We start from the raw sequence: 18,821 nt of genomic DNA, 5'->3' as shown, positions 1-18,821 counted from the left end.
TTTTCAGGTCATCCAGTCCCACCCTCCCCAGATGCCTTCCCTGCACATTTATGAGCACATCTAGTGTTTCTTCAGGCTCTCAATCTAAGCACTCAGACAGCCAGATCCCAGGTCTCTGCCAGCTCTGGTCTCTGGGCTGAGTGAACTGACGTGTTTCTCACCAGTGAGTAATAAATAATGTTACAATCCTAAGTCAAGAGTTCTGTAAGTCTAGACTAATATTCATGTCCTGTAAGGTTTCGCAAGGTGTGTCTGGAGTTTAGTGAAAAGTCTTTTTAGGTGTTTCCATGAGATTGCTGCAGGTGAAGTTTTTCCAGGTGCTCCTGTGCTCAGAGGGATTGGATCCACGATATTTCAGCCTGGAGAAGAGAAGGCTCTGAGGAGACCTTGGAGCGACCTCCCAGTGCCTGAAGGGGCTCCAGGAAAGCTGGGGAGGGACTGTTCCCAAAGGCTTGTGGGGGTGGGACTGGGGGCAATCGGGATAAACTGGAGAGGGGAAGATTTAGACTGGACATAAGGAGAAATTTCTTCATGATGAGGGTGGGGAGGCCCTGGCCCAGGTTGCCCAGGGAAGCTGTGGCTGCCCCATCCCTGGAGGGGTTCCAGGCCAGGCTGGATGGGCCTTGGGCACCTGATCCAGTGGGAGATGTCCCTGCCCAGGGCAGGGGTGGGACTGGCTGGGCTTTGAGGTCCCTTCCAACCCAAACTGTTCTATGATTCTAAGAGATCTCCTGCCTTAGGGCTGCGAGAATTTACTAACGTGCTTTATTGCTTTATTGCCGTGTGAGGCGGAGCTGCCTGCGGGCAGGAGAGAACCTGAGGGGGGGGGTGAGGGCGGGAGGGGGCGGGGCCTGTTCCTGACCGGGTGCTACCGGCGTCAGGGGGCGGGGCTTGCGGCGGAGGGGGCGGGGCCTGTGACTGGTCGGCCCCAGGCTGAGGGGGCGGGACTTCCGGCGGCGCTTCCGGTGATGGCGGCGGGCGGCAGCGACCCGCGGGCGGGCGATGTGGAGGAGGACGCCTCGCAGCTCGTGTTCCCCAAAGGTGAGCGAGAGGCTTCTGTCCTCGCCCCCGCAGCCCTGACCGGGAGCTGCGAGGCGGGGCGGGGCGCCGGGCCTGTGCGGTTTGGTGAGGGGAGAGCTCGGAGCAGCTTCCAGCGCTGAAGGGGCTCCAGGACAGCGGGGCGGGTGCTGGGTCAGGGAGCGCAGCGACAGAACTGGGGGAGGGGGTTTAAGCTGAAAGAGGGGAGATTGAGATCAGATCTTGGGAAGAAATGTTCTGTTGTGAGGGTGGGGAGGCCCTGGCCCAGGTTGCCCAGGGAAGCTGTGGCTGCCCCATCCCTGGAGGGGTTCAGGGCCAGGTTGGATGGGCCTTGGAGCCCCTGATCCAGTGGGAGGTGTCCCTGCCCAGGGCAGAGGGGGACTGGATGATCTTTAAGGTCCCTTCCAACCCGAACTGTTTTGTGATTGTCACTCAGAGTGATGTGAGGCTTCATCTTCCCAGCACGCCAGCTCTGAAGATAAATCAATCCTTGGGTGGTTTTGGGGGGTTATTATTTTTTTTAAGCGCATTTGGGTATTTTCCACATTGAGAGGAGAGCGGGAGGTGGTGGCTTCAGCCCCTGCAAAGGAGAAAAGCCGTGGGAGTGAAGGAATTGGCCATAAAACTGCTCACTGGGATGCGTGTGGTGGTGATGGGGGGAGATGGAAAGGGCAGTTCTGGGCCAAAAATCTTCATGCTATGAGGAAAAAAAAATTAAAAAAATGTTTCAGGGATGGGTGCTGGCGAGCTGCAGTGTGAGGGGACAGTGGGGAGTGAGGGGAGCAAAGGGATGATGGGGAGTGAGGGGATGATGGGGAGTGAGGGGACGATGTTGCCGTGAGGGGAACAAAGGGACAATGAGGAATGAGGGGACCACGGGGAGTGAGGGGGATAAGAGGACAATGGGGAGTGAGGGGATGATAGCACCATGAGGGGACAGTGGGGAGTGAAGGGCTGGCACTGTGAGGGGAATGAGAGAAACAAGGGGACAATGGCACCGTGAAGGGAATGGGGGACAATGGGGAATGAGGGGAATGATAGGAATGGTTGGACTTGATAATCCTGGGGGTCTTTTCCAACCTATTGATTCTGTGATGTAGTTTTTATCAGCATTTCCCTTATAAAATGTTGCTCAGCCATTGGAGATTGGGCTCATAGAATTTCTGGGAGACACATTGTGCACGTCTTTATTGCTCAAAGCTAAATTTGCAGGGAAAACTTCTGTCAGTAGACTTTTTCATCCATGCTTCACCTTTGTTTTTCTGCTGATGTTCACTCATTCTGTTGTAGAATTTGAAACTGCGGAAACTCTTCTGAATTCGGAAGTGCACATGCTTCTGGAGCATCGTAAGCAACAGAATGAGAGTGCGGAAGACGAGCAGGAGCTTTCAGAAGTCTTCATGAAAACCTTGAACTACACGGCACGCTTCAGCCGCTTCAAAAACCGTGAAACCATTGCCAGCGTCCGTAGGTGAGTGGAAAAGTCAGAGTGTAAGACTGTGCTGGAGAGTTTGGTGTGTAATGTTGACATTGCTGTGTGAAAGTGCAGTTTAGTGGCATTTCCTGATTTATACCGTAATTCTGAATGTTGTCGTTCTGAAGAGGCAAGAAATGTAATCATAATTCTTCATGGAGGGTTGTGCCTTGTTCCGGTGAAGCCTTCTGAACTGCTTTGTTTTCAGTATTTGTATGACAGCCAGTTGCAGTAAATAGGAGGGTTTTGGAGACTTAGTGGAGTGATTCCAGGGAAGCAGAGTTAAGAGATGTAACATTTTTTTTCTTTTATGCGGTTATATAATGAGTCTTTCCTCCGGAAAAAAAAACATTGAAAAAGATACCTATTTGGTTTGGTTTATGCTCTTTTTATATTTGTCTGCCTTGTAATTTCATCAAGTTGTTGTCTTCCCTTACAGTTTACTGCTCCAGAAAAAGCTCCATAAATTTGAACTAGCGTGTTTGGCCAACCTGTGTCCTGAGACAGCTGAGGAAGCCAAAGCTTTGATTCCTAGGTGAGCATTTAGATCTGGTAAAAGGGCTGCTGTGTGCTTCCCTGTGATCTAAAGGCAGCTGTGGGCAGACTGACTGACGGGCTCATAGCCTGCATTTAGAATCCTGTGTAAACCTGCACTTGCCTTCGTATAGAATCATAGAATAACCAGGTTGGAAGAGACCCACCGGATCATCGAGTCCAACCATTCCTATAAAATGGTTTGAAACTGTTCAGCAGAAAATTCTGGGAAGAGTGGGATTCTGCCCTTTAAAGAGGAGGCAGAGCACTGGGATTAGAAAGGTATTTGTGCAGTAATGTTCTGGGTGGTACCACACAGTTGGGTGATGATACCGAAAACGCTGGCAAATAAAACTAAGACTTTTTTGGAGTTTCAGAAAGCAAACATCCTTTATGAGGCCTGGGTAACGTGTGGGAGTGACCTCCATCAATCATGTGCAACGAGACAAAAGCTGGTTACAGAATCTATTTCCCACTTACATTCATGTGGGTTGGAACTGGGAGATTTTTAAGGTCCCTTCCAACCCCAAGTATTCTACGATTCTATCAGAGAAAAAAACCTGCTCTCAGAGGGACATTCTGTCTAACTTTCAAAAACCACAACTGCTTAGATGAAACTTAACTGTACTTTAGCATAAATCAAAATATTCCGCTTTAAAATATTCCACATATTGTATCATGGTGATGGCGTTGAGAGTGATGGGGGAGGCTTGTGGCTCTATGAACGGAATCTGGGAGGAGATTGTTTCTGAAACCTTTAATGTCCCCTTATGGTTCTTACCTTGCAGCTTGGAGGGGCGATTTGAGGATGAGGAATTACAGCAGATTCTTGACGACATTCAGACTAAGCGCAGCTTCCAGTATTAGGATTAACCCTTCCACCCTTTTACCTGGACAGAAGAATGTAGGGACTTGGTTTCATAGCCCTCTGGACCAATCTGGCTCTCGGCTGAGTGAGGGAAGCTGTGGATACAGGTGCTTCAGTTCCGTGTCGTCCACAGGCGCGTTCCGACTGGAGTCCAGTCCTCTCGGTTTGTCCCGTGTGTGTATTGGTAAGGACACCTGTATTGTGAGTGCCAAAGAACCAGAAAGAGCCTTTTCCCAGTGGATCGAGCATTTGTTTCTTCCAAGTCCCTCTCTGCAATTTGGAAATTTTCAACGTTTCCGTTTTTTAATTTAGTAGAAACATAGATGTGAGGTCTTTTTTGTGAACTTCTGAAAGATGGAGAAACTCGAAACTTCTTGACTCTCAGAAGGTTTAGTGATGGGGAGCATTAGTTTCTGTGGTGGCTTTTCTTATTGTTTGAGCAGGACAATGGAACTTTAATGATTAAAAAGCTTAATGATTTCTGTTGTTGTTTAGTGTAAATTAAAATATTTCTAATGAAGGCTGTGTGTTTAATGAACATTAGGTGCCTATTTATGATGTAATTAATGAGGACTTCTTTGGTGAGCAGATCCTGTGATTATTAAACTCTGTTGGAGATCTGGGATGCCAGTTGATGAGAAGCTCAATGTGAGCCGGCAACGTGCACTCACAGCCCAGAAACCAACCGTGTCCTGGGCTGCATCCAGAGCAGCGCGGCCAGCAGGGTGAGGGAGGGGATTCTGCCCCTCTGCTCCTCTCCTGTGAGACCTCATCTGGAGTATTGTGTCCAGTTCTGGAATCCTCAACATAAGAGGGAGATGGAGCTGTTGGAACGGGTCCAGAGGAGGCTACAAGGGTGATCTGGAGAGGCTGGAGGAGAAGAAAAGGCTCTGAGGAGACCTTATAGTGACCTTCCAGTACCAGGCCCGGTGTGAGGCACTCTAATGAACTGCAGTAACCAGAGTGGTCAACAGAATCATAGAGGTTTAAAAAAACTCCAAGCTCCTCCAGTCCAACAGTCAGCCCAACACCACTGTTCCAACTAAAGCATGTCTTGTAGTGCCATGGCCACATGCTTTTCGAACCCCTCCAGGCATGGAGACTCCACCACTGCCCTGGGCAGCTTCTGCCAGTGCTTCACTACTCTTTTGCTAAAAGAATTTTTTCCTAATATCCAGTGTAATATAAGTTGTGCTTAATATCTTGCCACAACTTGAAGCCATTTTCTCTTGTTGTGATCCTTGTTACTGGGTAAAAGAGCCCAGCACCCACCTCACCACAGCCGCCTTTCCTGGAGCTGCAGAGAGTGAGGAGGTTTCCCCTCAGCCTCCTCTTTTCCAGGCTAAACAGCTCAGGTCCCTCAGCTGCTTCCAGAACCCCTGGGCTCCAGCTCCATTCCCTTATCTGGATGCACTCCAGCCCCTCAATGTCCCTCTTGTTCTGAGGGGCCCAAAACTGAACCCAGGATTCAAGGTGCAGCCTCAGCAGCCCAAGTCCAGGGGGGCGATCCCTGCCCTGCTCCTGCTGGCCACCCCATGGCTGATCCAAGCCAGGATGATCCAAGCCATAATTACAGCTTCAGAACAAGAAAAAAACAAGGTGGGAAGAGTGAATCTTTGCTTTGCAGCACTCAAGAGTCCCCTTTTGCTACAGGATAACCTGCATCCCCATAACCTGTCTCTGTGCAAGCAGTTTGAAGAGATTTTTACTTATTAAATACCGAGCCCCCCATATCATAGTGATGCTGTGAAAAAGCTGAACTCGATGCCATTTTGATTATTAAGCAGGTATTTCTTTAATGCGACATCAGACACACAGGGAATTATTTCACCTTATGTGTGCATCCATTTAGGCTGGTTACAGTACTTTTATACTAGTTAAACATACCTATTCATATTGATTCCGGGAAACACTGGTTATGTATTCTGGGAAATACTAGTTAAACATACCTATTCATATTGATTCCGGGAAACACTGGTTATGTATTCTGGAAAATACTAGTTAAACATACCTATTCATATTGATTCCGGGAAACACTGGTTATGTATTCTGGGAAATACTAGTTAAACATACATGGAACTCATTATCACATCTGAACAGTCACTCTGTACGTACATCACAGTTCATTTGTGTTTTCAGAATCCTCCAACGCTTTTTATCTTATCTCCTTCCTCACTGTGTCCTCTTGGTGAGCTCTTGGTTTGTTCTTTGTTTCAGCCTTTTCCTTGGCTTGGAGCATCAGTCCGAGATGTTTCTTTAAGGTGCACAATACTGGATTTGTTGATGGTTTAGTGTTTGATAGGAATGGTTGGACTCGATGATCCAGTGGGTCTCTTCCAACCTGGTTATTCTATGATTCTAACATCCTGTTACAATCACATTCTTACTGCAAGCTGGCCAATTCTTAGTATTGCTTAAGCTAATTCATTCCCTTAATGATTTATACCTTCCTTCAATAAAATCATGGAATGGTTTGGGTTGGAAGGGACCTTAAAGCCCATCCACCCCTTGCTGGGCAGGGACACCTCCCACTGGCTCAGGGGCTCCAAGCCCCATCCAACCTGGCCTTGAACCCCTCCAGGGATGGGGCAGCCACAGCTTCCCAGGGCCAGGGCCCCCTCACCCTCACAGCACAACATTTCTCCCTCAGGTCTCGCCCCTCCCTCCCCCGTTTCACCCCGAGCCGCTCCCCCCGGCCCTGTCCCCGCGCCCCCGGCCGCTCCCGCCGCCCCTCACTGCGCGCGCGCGGCCACTTCCGCTTCCGCCTGTTGTGGGCACCCGGAAGGAGGGGGGGAAGGTGCGTCGCGCAGACCCGCACTGCGCATGCGCCTTCACTCCCTTCCCGCCTGCGCGTGTCGGGGTGCCCCGCCCCATCCTGCCCTTATTGCGCATGCGCACCCCCGCTGCCCCCACCACGCATGCGCAGCTCCTTCCCCTTATTGCGCATGCGTTCCTTCCCGTTCCCGCCTTCGCGGGGCACCTATGGGGGGGAGGGGAGCGGTAGAGGCGGGCAGCACCGCCCCTCACTGCGCACGCGCAGATTCCCGCGTGTGCGCCTCGGCCGAGCTGGGCGCATGCGCAGTCGTGGCCGCGCCCCCTCCCCCCTCCCAGCGCTGTGACGTAGGCGCGGGCGCCCCGCGGGCGCGGGGGAAGGCAGGCAGGAAGGGAGGGAGCAAGATGGCGCCCGGCCGCGGCGGCTCCTGAGGCGGCGGCGGCTCCCGGGGGGCCCCGGAGCGGGACGAGGCGGCGGGGCGAGCGCTTCGGGGTGCGAGGGGAGCGACGTGGACGGTGAGTGCGGCGCCGGCGGGGCGGGCGGGGACGGCGCGGGCGGCGCGGCGGCCTCCGCCATCTTTAGGCCGCGGCGGGGCCCCTGCCCTGCCCGCGGCGTGCGCGGCCGGCCCTGCCCTCACCCTGTGTCCCGATCCCGCCTCTTCATACTCTTGTTTTTTCGCAGTAGAACCTTTTTACTCTGTCTTGGGTGTGAGCGGGGATCGGGTCGCGAGCGTTTAAAGGCAAGGCCTGGAAGCCCTGGGCCTAACCGTCGGCACAGCCGTGTGTAACGGGCGTTTGCGGGCCCTGGGTGGGTGCGTGGCTGTAATAACGACGTGGTCGCACGTTTTACTCGTTGGGACTCATCCGTGTGTGATGAGGACGTCGGTAACAAACCTGAGTGGCGTGTTAAGTTTGAAAAAGTGCTTCAGCTTTTTTCCGTTGGAGAGGACCATAGAGTCGTTGGTTTGGAGAAGAGCTTTGTAATAATCAGCTCCAAATGTTCGTATCCGTTACTAAGTCATGGTCCCAAGTACCACCTTTTAGACATCTTCTGGGATGAGGACTCAACCACCTCCCTGGGCAGCCTCTGCCACTGCTTGAGGGCCCTTTCTGTGAAGAATTTTTTCCTAATGTCCAATCTGAACTTCCCCTGGCGCAGCTTGAGGCTTCCCCTATCATCCATCACTTAAGAGAAAAGACCAACATCTCCTTTTAGGTAGTTGTAGAGAGCAATGAAGTCTCTTCTCAGCCTCCTCTTCTCCAAGCTAAACAACTCCAGCTTCTTCATCCGCTCCTTGTAAGACTTGTTCTCCAGCCCCTTCACCAGCTTTGTTGCTCTTGTCTGGACGCACCCCAGCCTCTCAATGTCTGTCTTATAGTGAGGGGCTCAAAACTGAATGCAATATTTGAGGTGCGGCCTCACCAGCGCAGAGTACACAGGGAGAACTCTTTTCTGGTTCCACTGGCCACACTGTTTCTGATACAAGCCAAGATGTCACTGGCCTTCTTGGCCACCCGAGCACACTGTTGACTCGTGTTCAGCTGGCTGTCGGCCAGCACCCGCATGTCCTCTGCCAGGCAGCTTTCCAGTCGTTCTTCCCCAACCCTGTAGCACTGCATGGGGTTTTTATGTCCCAGGTGCAGAACTCGTTAAACTTCTTGAAGATGGGTGTTGTTTCTCTCTTGCTGGCTGTTAGCTTCTTGGTTGTGAGTAGAGAGCTGTATGGTTTCATATACAGTATTTTGAAATATTTGTACTCCTTTGAGCACATCTGTCTTGCAGAAGTGTTCATAGGTAAGTAATTCTGTGCCCTACAAGTTTTGTACCTCGTTATATGCTCAGTCACAATTTATGAGTTGTGTTTGTGAATCTTCCTATGTAGATTTTTGTTCCTCATCCTTCTTGCAGCTGGTTTCTTTTATTCTTTTATGCTCTTCCTCGCTGTCTTCCTTTTAAGAAAGGCAGCACTAAGTACATACTTGTCAGGGAGTTCATGATATGCAAACAGTGTTGTGTGAAAATACTTTGGGATTCCCTCTTCCTGATTTCTTTATCAGCTAAATTGACTTCTATGTCTCAACAGTTTGCTGCAATATTCTGCCATCATCTATAATGTAAGAATATATCATCCTAAATTATGCTTCAAAATCAGGTTCTTAACGTGCTGTTCAGTTGTGCTTTAGTGTTTCTAATGGGAAGACCTGAAAATGCAATTAAAAGACTTTTCATTTAAACACAGTGCCATGAGAAAGATCTGGCTTGTCATTAGTGGCTTTGCTGTTGGCATTTTTGGAGTTCTCTGCCCAGCTGCTCTGCAGTTTAGAAGGTAAGCTTCACACAACCTTCCTGCCTGTGACTGAACTACTAGATTATATTAAGAGCATCAATTTTGAGAAATAAATAGTGAAAGACTAGGGAGAAAACAAATCCCTTTGAGCTATAGAGAATGTGAGGTGCTAGAAACAAGTGTATGTTTAGTACTCTACTCTTAGAACTGCTAAAACCTGTAAACTTAAGTGTTGGCCACTATGGACAGTTAAAATCTTTGCCTTTTACCTGCAGCATTGGTCCTCTGTTGAACCCTCGCAGCAGCCAACATTAGACAGTTTGGACTGTTGCAGTTGAAGATTTCTCATCGGTTTTGTATTCCTGTTAGCACAGGAGATAATAGTGTAGTCATCCTAAATAGCACTTAAGAGAGGGAGTAGAAGTGCCTGTTTTGCTGCAGCAAAGAGAGGCCTCAATCTGAGGAGGGGATGAGAAAGCTTCTGTTTAGTCTCATCCTTAGCAGATGTCTATGTCTTCTGACTCATCTGAAGAAAGAAGAGGTTTCATTGAGTAGGAATATTGAAGGAATGCAGTTTAACTTCTTACTGACGTGTTTCCATTCAAAATATTTCACTTCTTGCATCTGGTAGCCACGGGCGTTTGTAGGGAGTTTCTATTGCTGGTTCACTAACGCTGGAAATTAAAATAATTTTAACCTTGCCCAGATGTTGGTCTAGCTTATAATTTAGAAAACTATTCATATCTCTGTACAGGGAAGTTTTAAAAGCAAGCTGAAAACTCTCTGTAGTGTGCTTATGAATTTTATGAAAGTAGTTTTGTTCCTGATACTGTCTCATTTTGTTATTTAAAGTTTTAGACATAGTAAAGATTAAGATACGCAGATTTGGTTGATATTAATGAAGAGATGTCATTGATAAGTAAACCTCAGTTAAACTGAATGTTGTTACAGCATAGTGGTGGGGAAGGGATGTGTTAAAGATCTTTCCAAAGATTAAAACCTTAAAATGACCTTAATTTTTTTCTTTTGTTTTAGAAAGTACTCTGACAGCAGGAGCAGAGAAGTAGACTTCTTGATAGCTAAATAATTCTTTGTTGTTTGTGTTTTGTTATTAGTTTTTCTTCTGTGTAGAGTGTCCACAATCCCATACTTTTAATATGAAGCTAAAAGAAGCTACAAATGAAGTTAAGCTTACCAGCAAATTCTTTCTTGCTCACTAGTATTAAAAAAAACTACACAGCATCTCATAGGATGTAATTTCTGGTTCGGCCTGCTCTTTGCAGTCATGCTGAGTGTACCAGTCATTCTGTTGTGAAACTTGAAATGTGTTATGAATTATATATTTACCAGGAAAGAAAGGAAGCTAGTTTCTCCTCTGTTGTGCAATATTACTTTTGATAGCACAGTTAATATAAGGAAATACTGGTTCGAATGGTTCTCGTGTTTGTGATAATACAATTGAAGCTTATGGTGGGAAAAAGTAAGGCGTCAATGTGCTGTTGCATAGTAGAAGCCAGCATTTTTGTGGAGGCTGTAATTAGAGAAGCGGCTAAGAATTCCTAATCTTTATTTTAAAAGGTGGTATTTAAAGCTGCTTTCCTTTGTCTAAAGGCACCTTGGTTTAATGAAGGAAAAAGACCCAAACCAAGCAAACACTAACCCAGAAATCTCTTTTGATGGTAACTGTAGTACTTTTCTTACTAGCTTAAGCACTTCTTGGAACATACTGACTTGATACTTTTCCTTGAGCCTTTATACTCTTCTGGTACAGTTCCCTCTTGCTTAGAGAGGTGGCAGGTGCGGTTTGTAAGGCATTCTCTGAGTGTGGAGGGATACTAGAGGCCAAATTACTTCATGCTTTGAAACTAAGCTAAGTGGTATTGTTCCTGTTTTACCTCTGCACCAAATTATCAGATAGAAGTATGATTCTATGTAGCAAGAAGGGCTGCAGTAAGCAGATGCCAATTATCTGGGATGCATGTACTTGGTTTTCACTTGAGGAGGAAAAAACCCAGTCCTGTCCTTTAAGATCCCTTGTTGAGCAGAAAGATAAGTGCCGGCTTCCATAATTCAGGATAATCTTTAATGCTGAAAATCCATGTAAATATGCCTTAAAGATTACAAACCATACCAAGTGTAATAACAAGGAATTATACTGAGTTACATTGAAGTCTTATCAGGCGTTGGGGGTTCTGTTCTAAGCAGTTTGGCGAATCATTGCTTTTATCACAGTTTCCCTCAGTTGAAGGAAGAGAGACTTGCTCTGCATTGCTGAACTTTACTGTTGGCTGACCTGTATAAAACTTCTGAGTGGTACACAAGTATAGTTTCAAACAATTACATGGAAATATTCTTATACATATATAAAGCATAAAAGGTACAAGCAATTTTTCATGTTTTTCAGATACTAATGAAAATACTACTTCTTCTCTGGGCTCTTCTACACTGCAATAAGTACCCCTGGCATGCTTTTGGCTATCAAAAAAAGGAGTTAGAAGTTTATCTTCAATTTCATTTTTAATCTAAATAGGATTTTTTTCCCATTTACCATTGTTAAATCTCAATGCTTCTCATTTTCTGTTTACTTTTAGTGAGTTAATTTCAGTATGAAGAACAACATGCTTGTCATGAGTGCATTGCTGTTATTTAAGTAGTCTTCACCATAATGAAATGTATTTGTTCAAAAAAAAAATTGTTAACTTTGGAAGCTTTGAGAATGTTATCAGTGGAGTTGTACATGCCGTGTAACCTGGAAGTTTTAGCTCTGTTAAATAATTAAAACCATAATATTCTGCTACATGTGTGCTCTTGGTACCAGAGATGATGCAGGTAGCTGTAGAGGGGGACCCTTTTTGTGAGCAGAAGCAGATGTTTGATTTTTATCTGGCTCTTTTTTTTGGTTTGGCCTGGGTCTTAGAAACAACGTTTATGGAACTGGCAAGGCGGTAGGGAAAGAGGAGATGGTGGGAACTACACATCTGCTATAGAACTGGCTTGAGCTGCACAGGGTGACTGTGACCACGTGTTGAGAGGCAGTATGCTCTGTCCGTGGTTAGTACAGCAGATGGATCAGCTCTTTATAAAATACAGCCCTAAATGTTTAAGATCATGTCAATTTAGTACCAAATTTTAATCTAAGGCAGTTGGTCACGAAGCTTCAAGATTCTTCTCAGTCACTCCCCTCTAATTGTACCCCACAGTGAGGCCCTCTGAGTAGAACAATGTGGAGAAGCCAAAATTAGTTTTCCCACATTACAAAGTTTTCGCAACACAGTGATTTGTATTTTACCATGAGTGTACAAATACTTATCTGCAAATTTGAGCAGGAGCTGTGCTTTGAGTTGGGCGAGTAGTGCCCCAGCTCCGAAGTGCTTGACTTCCAGCCTGAGGACTGTGTCCCGGTGCAGCTATTCCCTGTCCTGTGTGCACTTGCAGTCATCTGAACTGGCACTGCAGCCCCAAGCAGTAACTTCCCTGCTTCCCATCAGTTGTCATGAGCTTTCTCCTGTGTCAGTAGGGGCATTCCAGGAACTCTAGTAAGCTGGCTGGGAAGCTGCTCTGGGGTTTGATTGATGTTAGCAAAAAGTGAGTCTTAACAGAGCAGCTCCGTAGGTGGGTGACTGGTTTGGTCACCAGATGTTCGTGTTGGCTTTCATGGAGGGTAATGTGGGCAGGAGCACACAACTGGGATGGAGGCACAACTGCTCTTCTTCGTGATGGCGGTTTTAGGTTGGGTTTGAATCATTATGGAACTTGATCTCGGCAGTCCACTAGACTGTTCCCGCAGTGCTGAGGTTCACTCACTAGCTGTTGCTGCCGATAGATTTTGTGATCGTGGTGAGCAGCAGCTCTTTTTACTGTTGTCCTCCTTCCTCCTGCCCCAGTGAAAAAATCACCAGTTAACTTTGAAAATGCCCTTCCTCCTCTTGGGGCATGTTTGTGATCAAAGCATTACACTCTGCAGGGACTAGAGAAATCTTAGGGTTATATCACAAGAACAAATACAGATTTCCCAAATTTACATGTAGGAGGACTGCAGGCTGCAGGAAGTGTTAATGTAGTATGTTCCTTGTGATGTTTGCACTGCTCCTAAATTATGCACTTTGGAGTTAAATTCAGAACTGAGTCATCAAACCATGTTTTGCAATTTTTTTCTGCTGTTTGATACAAATATTTTGGCCTCCTAAGCAAATCTAAGCCTAATAAGATAAACAAAATAGCTATTTCTAAAAATATGTTTTGTGGACTCTTGACTAATATAGTAAACCACAGCTGCCAAGCTTTCTGTACAGTAAGATGAAAATACTGAGACCTGTTGACTGAGGGGCTACTTTTGCTGGGAAAGCTTGTTACTATTCTCAAAGCAGGTGATGTGCCATAGGAAAGAAATGCCAAGAGGTTTTAGACCTTTGGAGAACTGGGTTTTTGAAACTGAGGCTCTCTGGTGACAGGCAATTCTGCTGAATTGTCATTCCCAAGGGAGAGCTTAACTCCGCCTGTGATTGGGATAATCTTACACTGAACCTTTGCTCTTTGAAAGGCTTTGTGAAGAATTGATGTATGTGAACTTGAATTCTTTTTACTGAAAAGTGTATTGATAGAGAAGATGAAAACTTGCTTTTATTGAACAGTACTAAACAGTAAATGGAAAGGGTATTTTACGAAAGAAGCTTATGTGTGGTGGTTGAGCAGTGCACAGGCATCTCCATAATCGTGCAGGCATTTACATGGCTTGTAATTCATGAGGAAAGACCAGAAAACTTGTTTTCCTGGGAGAGTTCTCTGTGTGATTCCTGTTAAAAGCATGAGTCATTCTAGTTCATTTTCACTTGTGTGAGCAAGTGGTATATACATCATCATTAATTTGGAAAGTGTTTCAGCATTGAAGGCTCTTTAAAAGGAATCTAAGTTCTCCACGTTTTAAAGTAGGCATGTTTCTGACAAAACTTCTGTAACTGCTGGAGGAAAAGTTATGGAGGCTTTTAAACAGTGAGAGATTAAAATCGCAATAGTTTTCACATCTTTTTCTATTGTGGTTTTATTCCTCATAGGGTTAAACAATTTCTAGCCTAATCAGTAACAAACGGGGATTATGCGTTGATCTTCCACACCAAACTGTGGCAAGAAAGGGGTTTATATACACGCAAAGCATTTAAATCTGAACAGGAGCAGATAATGAGAAGCTACACTTTTGAATTGTCTTTATCCATGTAAATAATCTACAGTAAGAACTTGCTTGATTGAGTCCTGTTCTACTTCACCATTTCCATAGTTAAGGGAGTGTTTGTTTGATTGATGGGGCTTGTTGTTGTTGTTTGGTTTTGTTTCTTTTTTTTTTTTTTTTTTAAACCTCTCTCATTCACCAATACCTCGGTAATGGGAAGCATTGCTGAAGTGCCCCTAGTTTGAATTTCACTAGCAGGGGCCGAGAAAGGCTTGTTTAGCAGCACTGTGTGATTTGATGAAGTTAAATTGTTCTCCCCAACTCCACTGCCCTTGCTTAGGGGTCTTTCTCAGCTGTGCTTGGGCGTTGCAACTGTAGGCATTAGTTTTTATCTTTTGCTCTAAACTTAGCTGTTAACTGCTCAAGACCCTTGAGTTTTGGTTTGGGAGGAATAACAAATCTGTCTTGACTAAATCTATGGGCATCTGCTACATCTTTTTACCAAAAGAGAAGAAAAATCCTTGAGGAAAATCTCTGGATATTGCTAGGGAAAATCCTGTGGAGGGTAGTGCTTTACGTGACATTCTGCAGTGTGACTGTTGGTGTTTAGTATCTTTTCTTATATTGAATACATGAAGTATGTAAATAACTTCCACCTTTCCAGAAGATGGAGAGGCTGTTGCACAAAGCCTCTGTTTCTGGATGTGAGTTAGCCACGGTGTAGACATTGATGGCGGATGGTGTTTACCATTAAAATATGTAACTAAAGAAAAAGAAGTTATTTTGTCTTGACATGTTCTGCTAATGTATTGAATCTATTTTTGGAGAGAGAAGTAAAAAAAGAATCTTTGAAATACAGCTAATGACCATTGAAGAGCATTGCTTTTTATTGCTGGTTTTTTTGATCTCTTGACGGTTCTCACTTGCCATATAAAGGCACATTTTCTCACATGATCACACATGATAGCACTATTTCCCTTCCTCCTGCTCCCCCTTGTGGACTTCAGTTTCTTGCTTATGGAAACTTAAAGATACTTTCTTTGCCTCTGGTCCATAAACTGGTCTGGACTGCTTTGTCAGGACACCGGCCCAGGTAACACTGAGATTGGGGAGGAGCATTCTTTGGGTCACAAAATAGACTTTTCTTTATTTTCTTCAGATGCTTTAACATTGACTTTTACGTAAAAGTTGCAAGAGTTCTAGATATGTTTGCTAAGTATTTGATAGATAAAGGTCAGGAAAGGTGAATCTTTATAACCAGTTAAACTCCTATTAATTCCCAAGTCCTTGTTAGCTTGAATTTGCAGCTCTTGGAGACTCAGATGCTCAACTTTGTTTCATGTATTAAAATACAGGGTTCTGTTCCATAGCACAAAGAGAATCTGTCTATTAGATTGTATTGGTTGATTGTTTCTGATGCAAAGGCAGTGATTGCTGAGTTTTCCCTGCTGAAGTCTTGTCCTCCGAACCACTGCAGTCCATTTGGTCCATTTCGATTCTGCTGATCTTAAATTCTTTGAAGATTTATTTCATAGGATTTCTTGCTGCTCTGATTCTTTGCCTTATGCCCTCCTTCATTTGTGTCTTACGGTAACGAGGACTCGAATCTTCCAAGGAATTGTCTCTGCCCAGGAGCCACATGTAGACCAGTGTCAGCAGAATGACTGTGTTTCTTCTGTATGGTGCCTAAATAGTAATTGTTTCTAGAGTTCAGTAAGGTTCTGGTTCAGTCATAGATGAGCTGAGGAGGAGGGATGATGATATGTCTAACTTGGGGTTTATATAACTCAACAGTAGCCCTTGAGTTGAGAGTGACCTTAAGGAATGGGTCAGCAGTAACCTCTACAAGGAGGCGTGCAGAGTTCTCCACGCGTGGGCATAGCCACGTGGATTTGTCCAGGCTGCAAAATGAGGGAACAGGGCTTGAGAGTTACAGTGAATACCAAGTTGAATATGAACCAACAGTATGTTCTCATAAATAAGGCGAACCACATATTGGGTGAAACAAGGAGTGTCCCAAGCAGATTCAACTGTTTTTCTTCCAGTGAGATTAGCATTAGTTCAGCAGGTCCTGATATCATTCTACAGCTGTTTATAATATCTTGATATTTAGGATTAGCAAGCATGAGAGGCCTTTTTTTTGTTTTTAAATTGGTTTTCTTTTGGTTTTGGGTTTGTCTTTTTTTTTTTTTTTTTTTTTTAACCCTGGTATCCTAGGTATGTGGTAGCTCCAAAGTAAGGTGGTAAGGTGGTTATCACTTCAGCATTAAAACCATGCTGCATGTATTTTGGTCAGTTAAGATGAATTGTTATTATCTTAGCGACTCGCAGTAACAAAAGACAGTCTGGGTTAGTTAGAAACTAAATACAGATCTTGGACAAATGTTAAGCAGGGGCTGAGATGAAGGAACATACCGGTTATTTAGAGGAAGGAAGAATATTGTTTTATTATTAGAAATCCATTAAAATATTGCAAGTAAATTTGAACTTCAAGCAGAACTATTGAAATCGTGACAGCAGAACAAATCCTGGGCATTTTGTAACTGAGGTTTAGGTGCAGTCTTCAAAAATTCCTCTTCATGCAGTTGGTTGCTTCCGTGTCTGTTTTGCAGTACGCTTAAGGAAATTTGCCGTAGAAATTGCTTTTGTGAGATGCAGAAGTGGAATTGTTCTAGGGTGTTTTCCTTGTGAAAGCGTTTTTCTCTCCTGTGGCCAAAGTGGTAAAGCAGGACCTGTCTCCCGAGTCCTGTGAACTGAAGTGTTTTGGCATTTTTATGATGTACATAAGCACCTCTCTTTGGTAAATATGTCTAGGTTAAAATGAACCAAGGATTTAGTTTGATAAAGTGAGGAATATGCAAGATATGTTTGATTATTTAGCACTAAAACCTGAAAATTTAGAGGCAGTATTAAATGTCCATGTTAACTTAGTGCAGCAAAGCATCCTTAGCTATTGAAGGTTTTCCCCCTAAGGTGTGTAACTTGAGCCTCTCAGAGGCTCCAGTGTTTTCCTTCCTAGCCCGTTCTTTCCTGGGCTTTTCCATGTCTTTGTTTATCTGTATGGTTCCTCTAGTGTTTTGGAGGTTTTTGAGCATAATGTGTTTGTATGTGAAGCTTCGAAGGTGTGGGGCGTTTGTTAAATGTCAGCACTGCTTCTCTTCCTGCAGAAGATAAATACTTCGCATCATAAACTGCATTGAAGTTACCACATTTTGCCAGGTCTTTCTATACCGTACAAGTTGGTTGCTTTCTTGATAAATATGTTAGAAATGTTATGTGTTCTCATCCTTTCAGACTCCATATTTTGTGTTTAAAACTTGCAGGTGTCTGTGTGCCACAGAGCACCAATGTTGCTCTTGTAAAGTATAGATCAGTATTATTTTGTCTTGCATTTTGTGATTTGGTGTGTTGTGGACATCCAGCACGTGTGGATAATTGACTCTGTTCTGAAATCCTAAGAACGGTCTCATTAGCCTTAGGTTTAAACTTAGTATACCCCTGTCTGCATGCCTTCTACGGAGTTTTTGGTGATGCGCAGATAAAAATGCAGAAAACTACGCTGATTTTGTGCCTTATGTAATACAAGAGTGGGAATAAGATTTAAATTCCCTCTTATTATATCTCATAACTAGTGGGAAAGATATCTAGTTATAGCACTGTATCAGTATCAAAGAAAAATATCAAAAATATCAAAATCCTTAGCATTATTTCTGAACTACATTTATTTAAATATAGCACTTTTTCCTTTGATGAAGCAGCTTTATCTATCCAGAACCTATGATCTGAGACAGGCCTGTTAAAACAAAATGTACTTGTGAAATTACTTGAGATTCTTGAGTGCCTAACATGGATGTACAGTTCTGCATTTTAGGTAATCTTGTTATGCAAATCTGATTGTTTATCTAGTATGATGGGAAATTGAAACACCAAGTAGTTCAAGGAGTTGGTCAAATGAACATATTCATCTATGTTAATATATAAATATCTGGATCAGATGATTGGTGTAGTTTTTAATCTTCATAGTTTTTCTGTGTTTTCCTAGTGGAATTATCTGATATACTGCTAAGAAAACTTAGGACCAATCTTTCATTCAGAAAAACGAGGACATCTGCCTAGAGCAGAAATGAAGTCACCTCTGCTGTGAGAAATTGATTCATTGGCAGATACACAAGTTTTGGCACATTTTGAAGTGTATCTTCAGAAAAATATGGTGGAAGCTCACTGCTGCTCCTGCTGGTTTTGCAGCAGTTTTAAGTTTCTAACGTTTGTAGATTATGAGACCTTAGAGGAGCTTCCAGTTTTTGAAAGGGGCTCCAGGAAAGCTGGGCAGGGGCTGTAGATCAGGGAGTGCAGGGATAGGGTGAGGGGAAATGATTTTAAGCTGAAACATGTTGAGATGAGATCTTAGGAAGAAATGTTTTCCCGTGAGGGTGGGGAGGCCCTGGCCCAGGCTGCCCAGAGAAGCTGTGGCTGCCCCATTGCAGGAGGTGTTCAGGGCCAGGTTGGATGAGACCTTGAACAACCGGATCCAGTGGGAGGTGTCCCTGCCTGTGGCAGGGTTGGTAGAAGTAGGTGGGCTTTGAGGTCCCTTCCAGCCCAAACCATTCTATGATTCTTCAATCATCTCTGTTGCAGTGAAAGCAGCAGGGCAGATGCAGAAACACAGATTCAAAACTAATCTTT

At 44.7% G+C, this 18,821-nt stretch overlaps 2 protein-coding genes across 2 annotated transcripts in view; both read left to right on the top strand.

Moving 5' to 3' along the window:
• The first annotated feature begins 938 nt into the window (after positions 1-938).
• On the top strand, positions 939-4,430 carry POLR2D (RNA polymerase II subunit D). The gene is made up of 4 exons (XM_069864575.1): positions 939-1,041; positions 2,329-2,509; positions 2,952-3,047; positions 3,835-4,430. Exons 1-4 carry the CDS (start codon positions 969-971, stop codon positions 3,911-3,913), a joined length of 429 nt encoding a protein of 142 aa, XP_069720676.1. The 5' UTR covers positions 939-968; the 3' UTR covers positions 3,914-4,430.
• A 2,653-nt stretch (positions 4,431-7,083) lies between these two features.
• WDR33 (WD repeat domain 33) overlaps positions 7,084-18,821 on the top strand; it is a 71,415-nt gene continuing 59,677 nt past the window's right edge. Inside the window, exon 1 of the mRNA XM_069865001.1 lies at positions 7,084-7,202. The gene's annotated coding sequence lies outside the window, so the exon portion shown is untranslated. The remainder of the gene's footprint in view (positions 7,203-18,821) is intronic.

This window comes from Phaenicophaeus curvirostris, chromosome 10, assembly GCF_032191515.1.
Source record: "Phaenicophaeus curvirostris isolate KB17595 chromosome 10, BPBGC_Pcur_1.0, whole genome shotgun sequence".
NCBI lineage: Eukaryota > Metazoa > Chordata > Aves > Cuculiformes > Cuculidae > Phaenicophaeus > Phaenicophaeus curvirostris.
This window is presented reverse-complemented; position numbering and strand designations above follow the sequence as displayed.

Excerpts from the sequence above, each read along its gene's own strand:
- POLR2D (XM_069864575.1), top strand. The coding sequence starts at position 969 with ATGGCGGCGGGCGGCAGCGACCCGCGGGCGGGCGATGTGGAGGAGGAC. Across the intron at positions 2,510-2,951 it reads ACCATTGCCAGCGTCCGTAG|TTTACTGCTCCAGAAAAAGC; the intron begins GTGAGTGGAAAA and ends CTTCCCTTACAG. Across the intron at positions 3,048-3,834 it reads GCCAAAGCTTTGATTCCTAG|CTTGGAGGGGCGATTTGAGG; the intron begins GTGAGCATTTAG and ends CTTACCTTGCAG.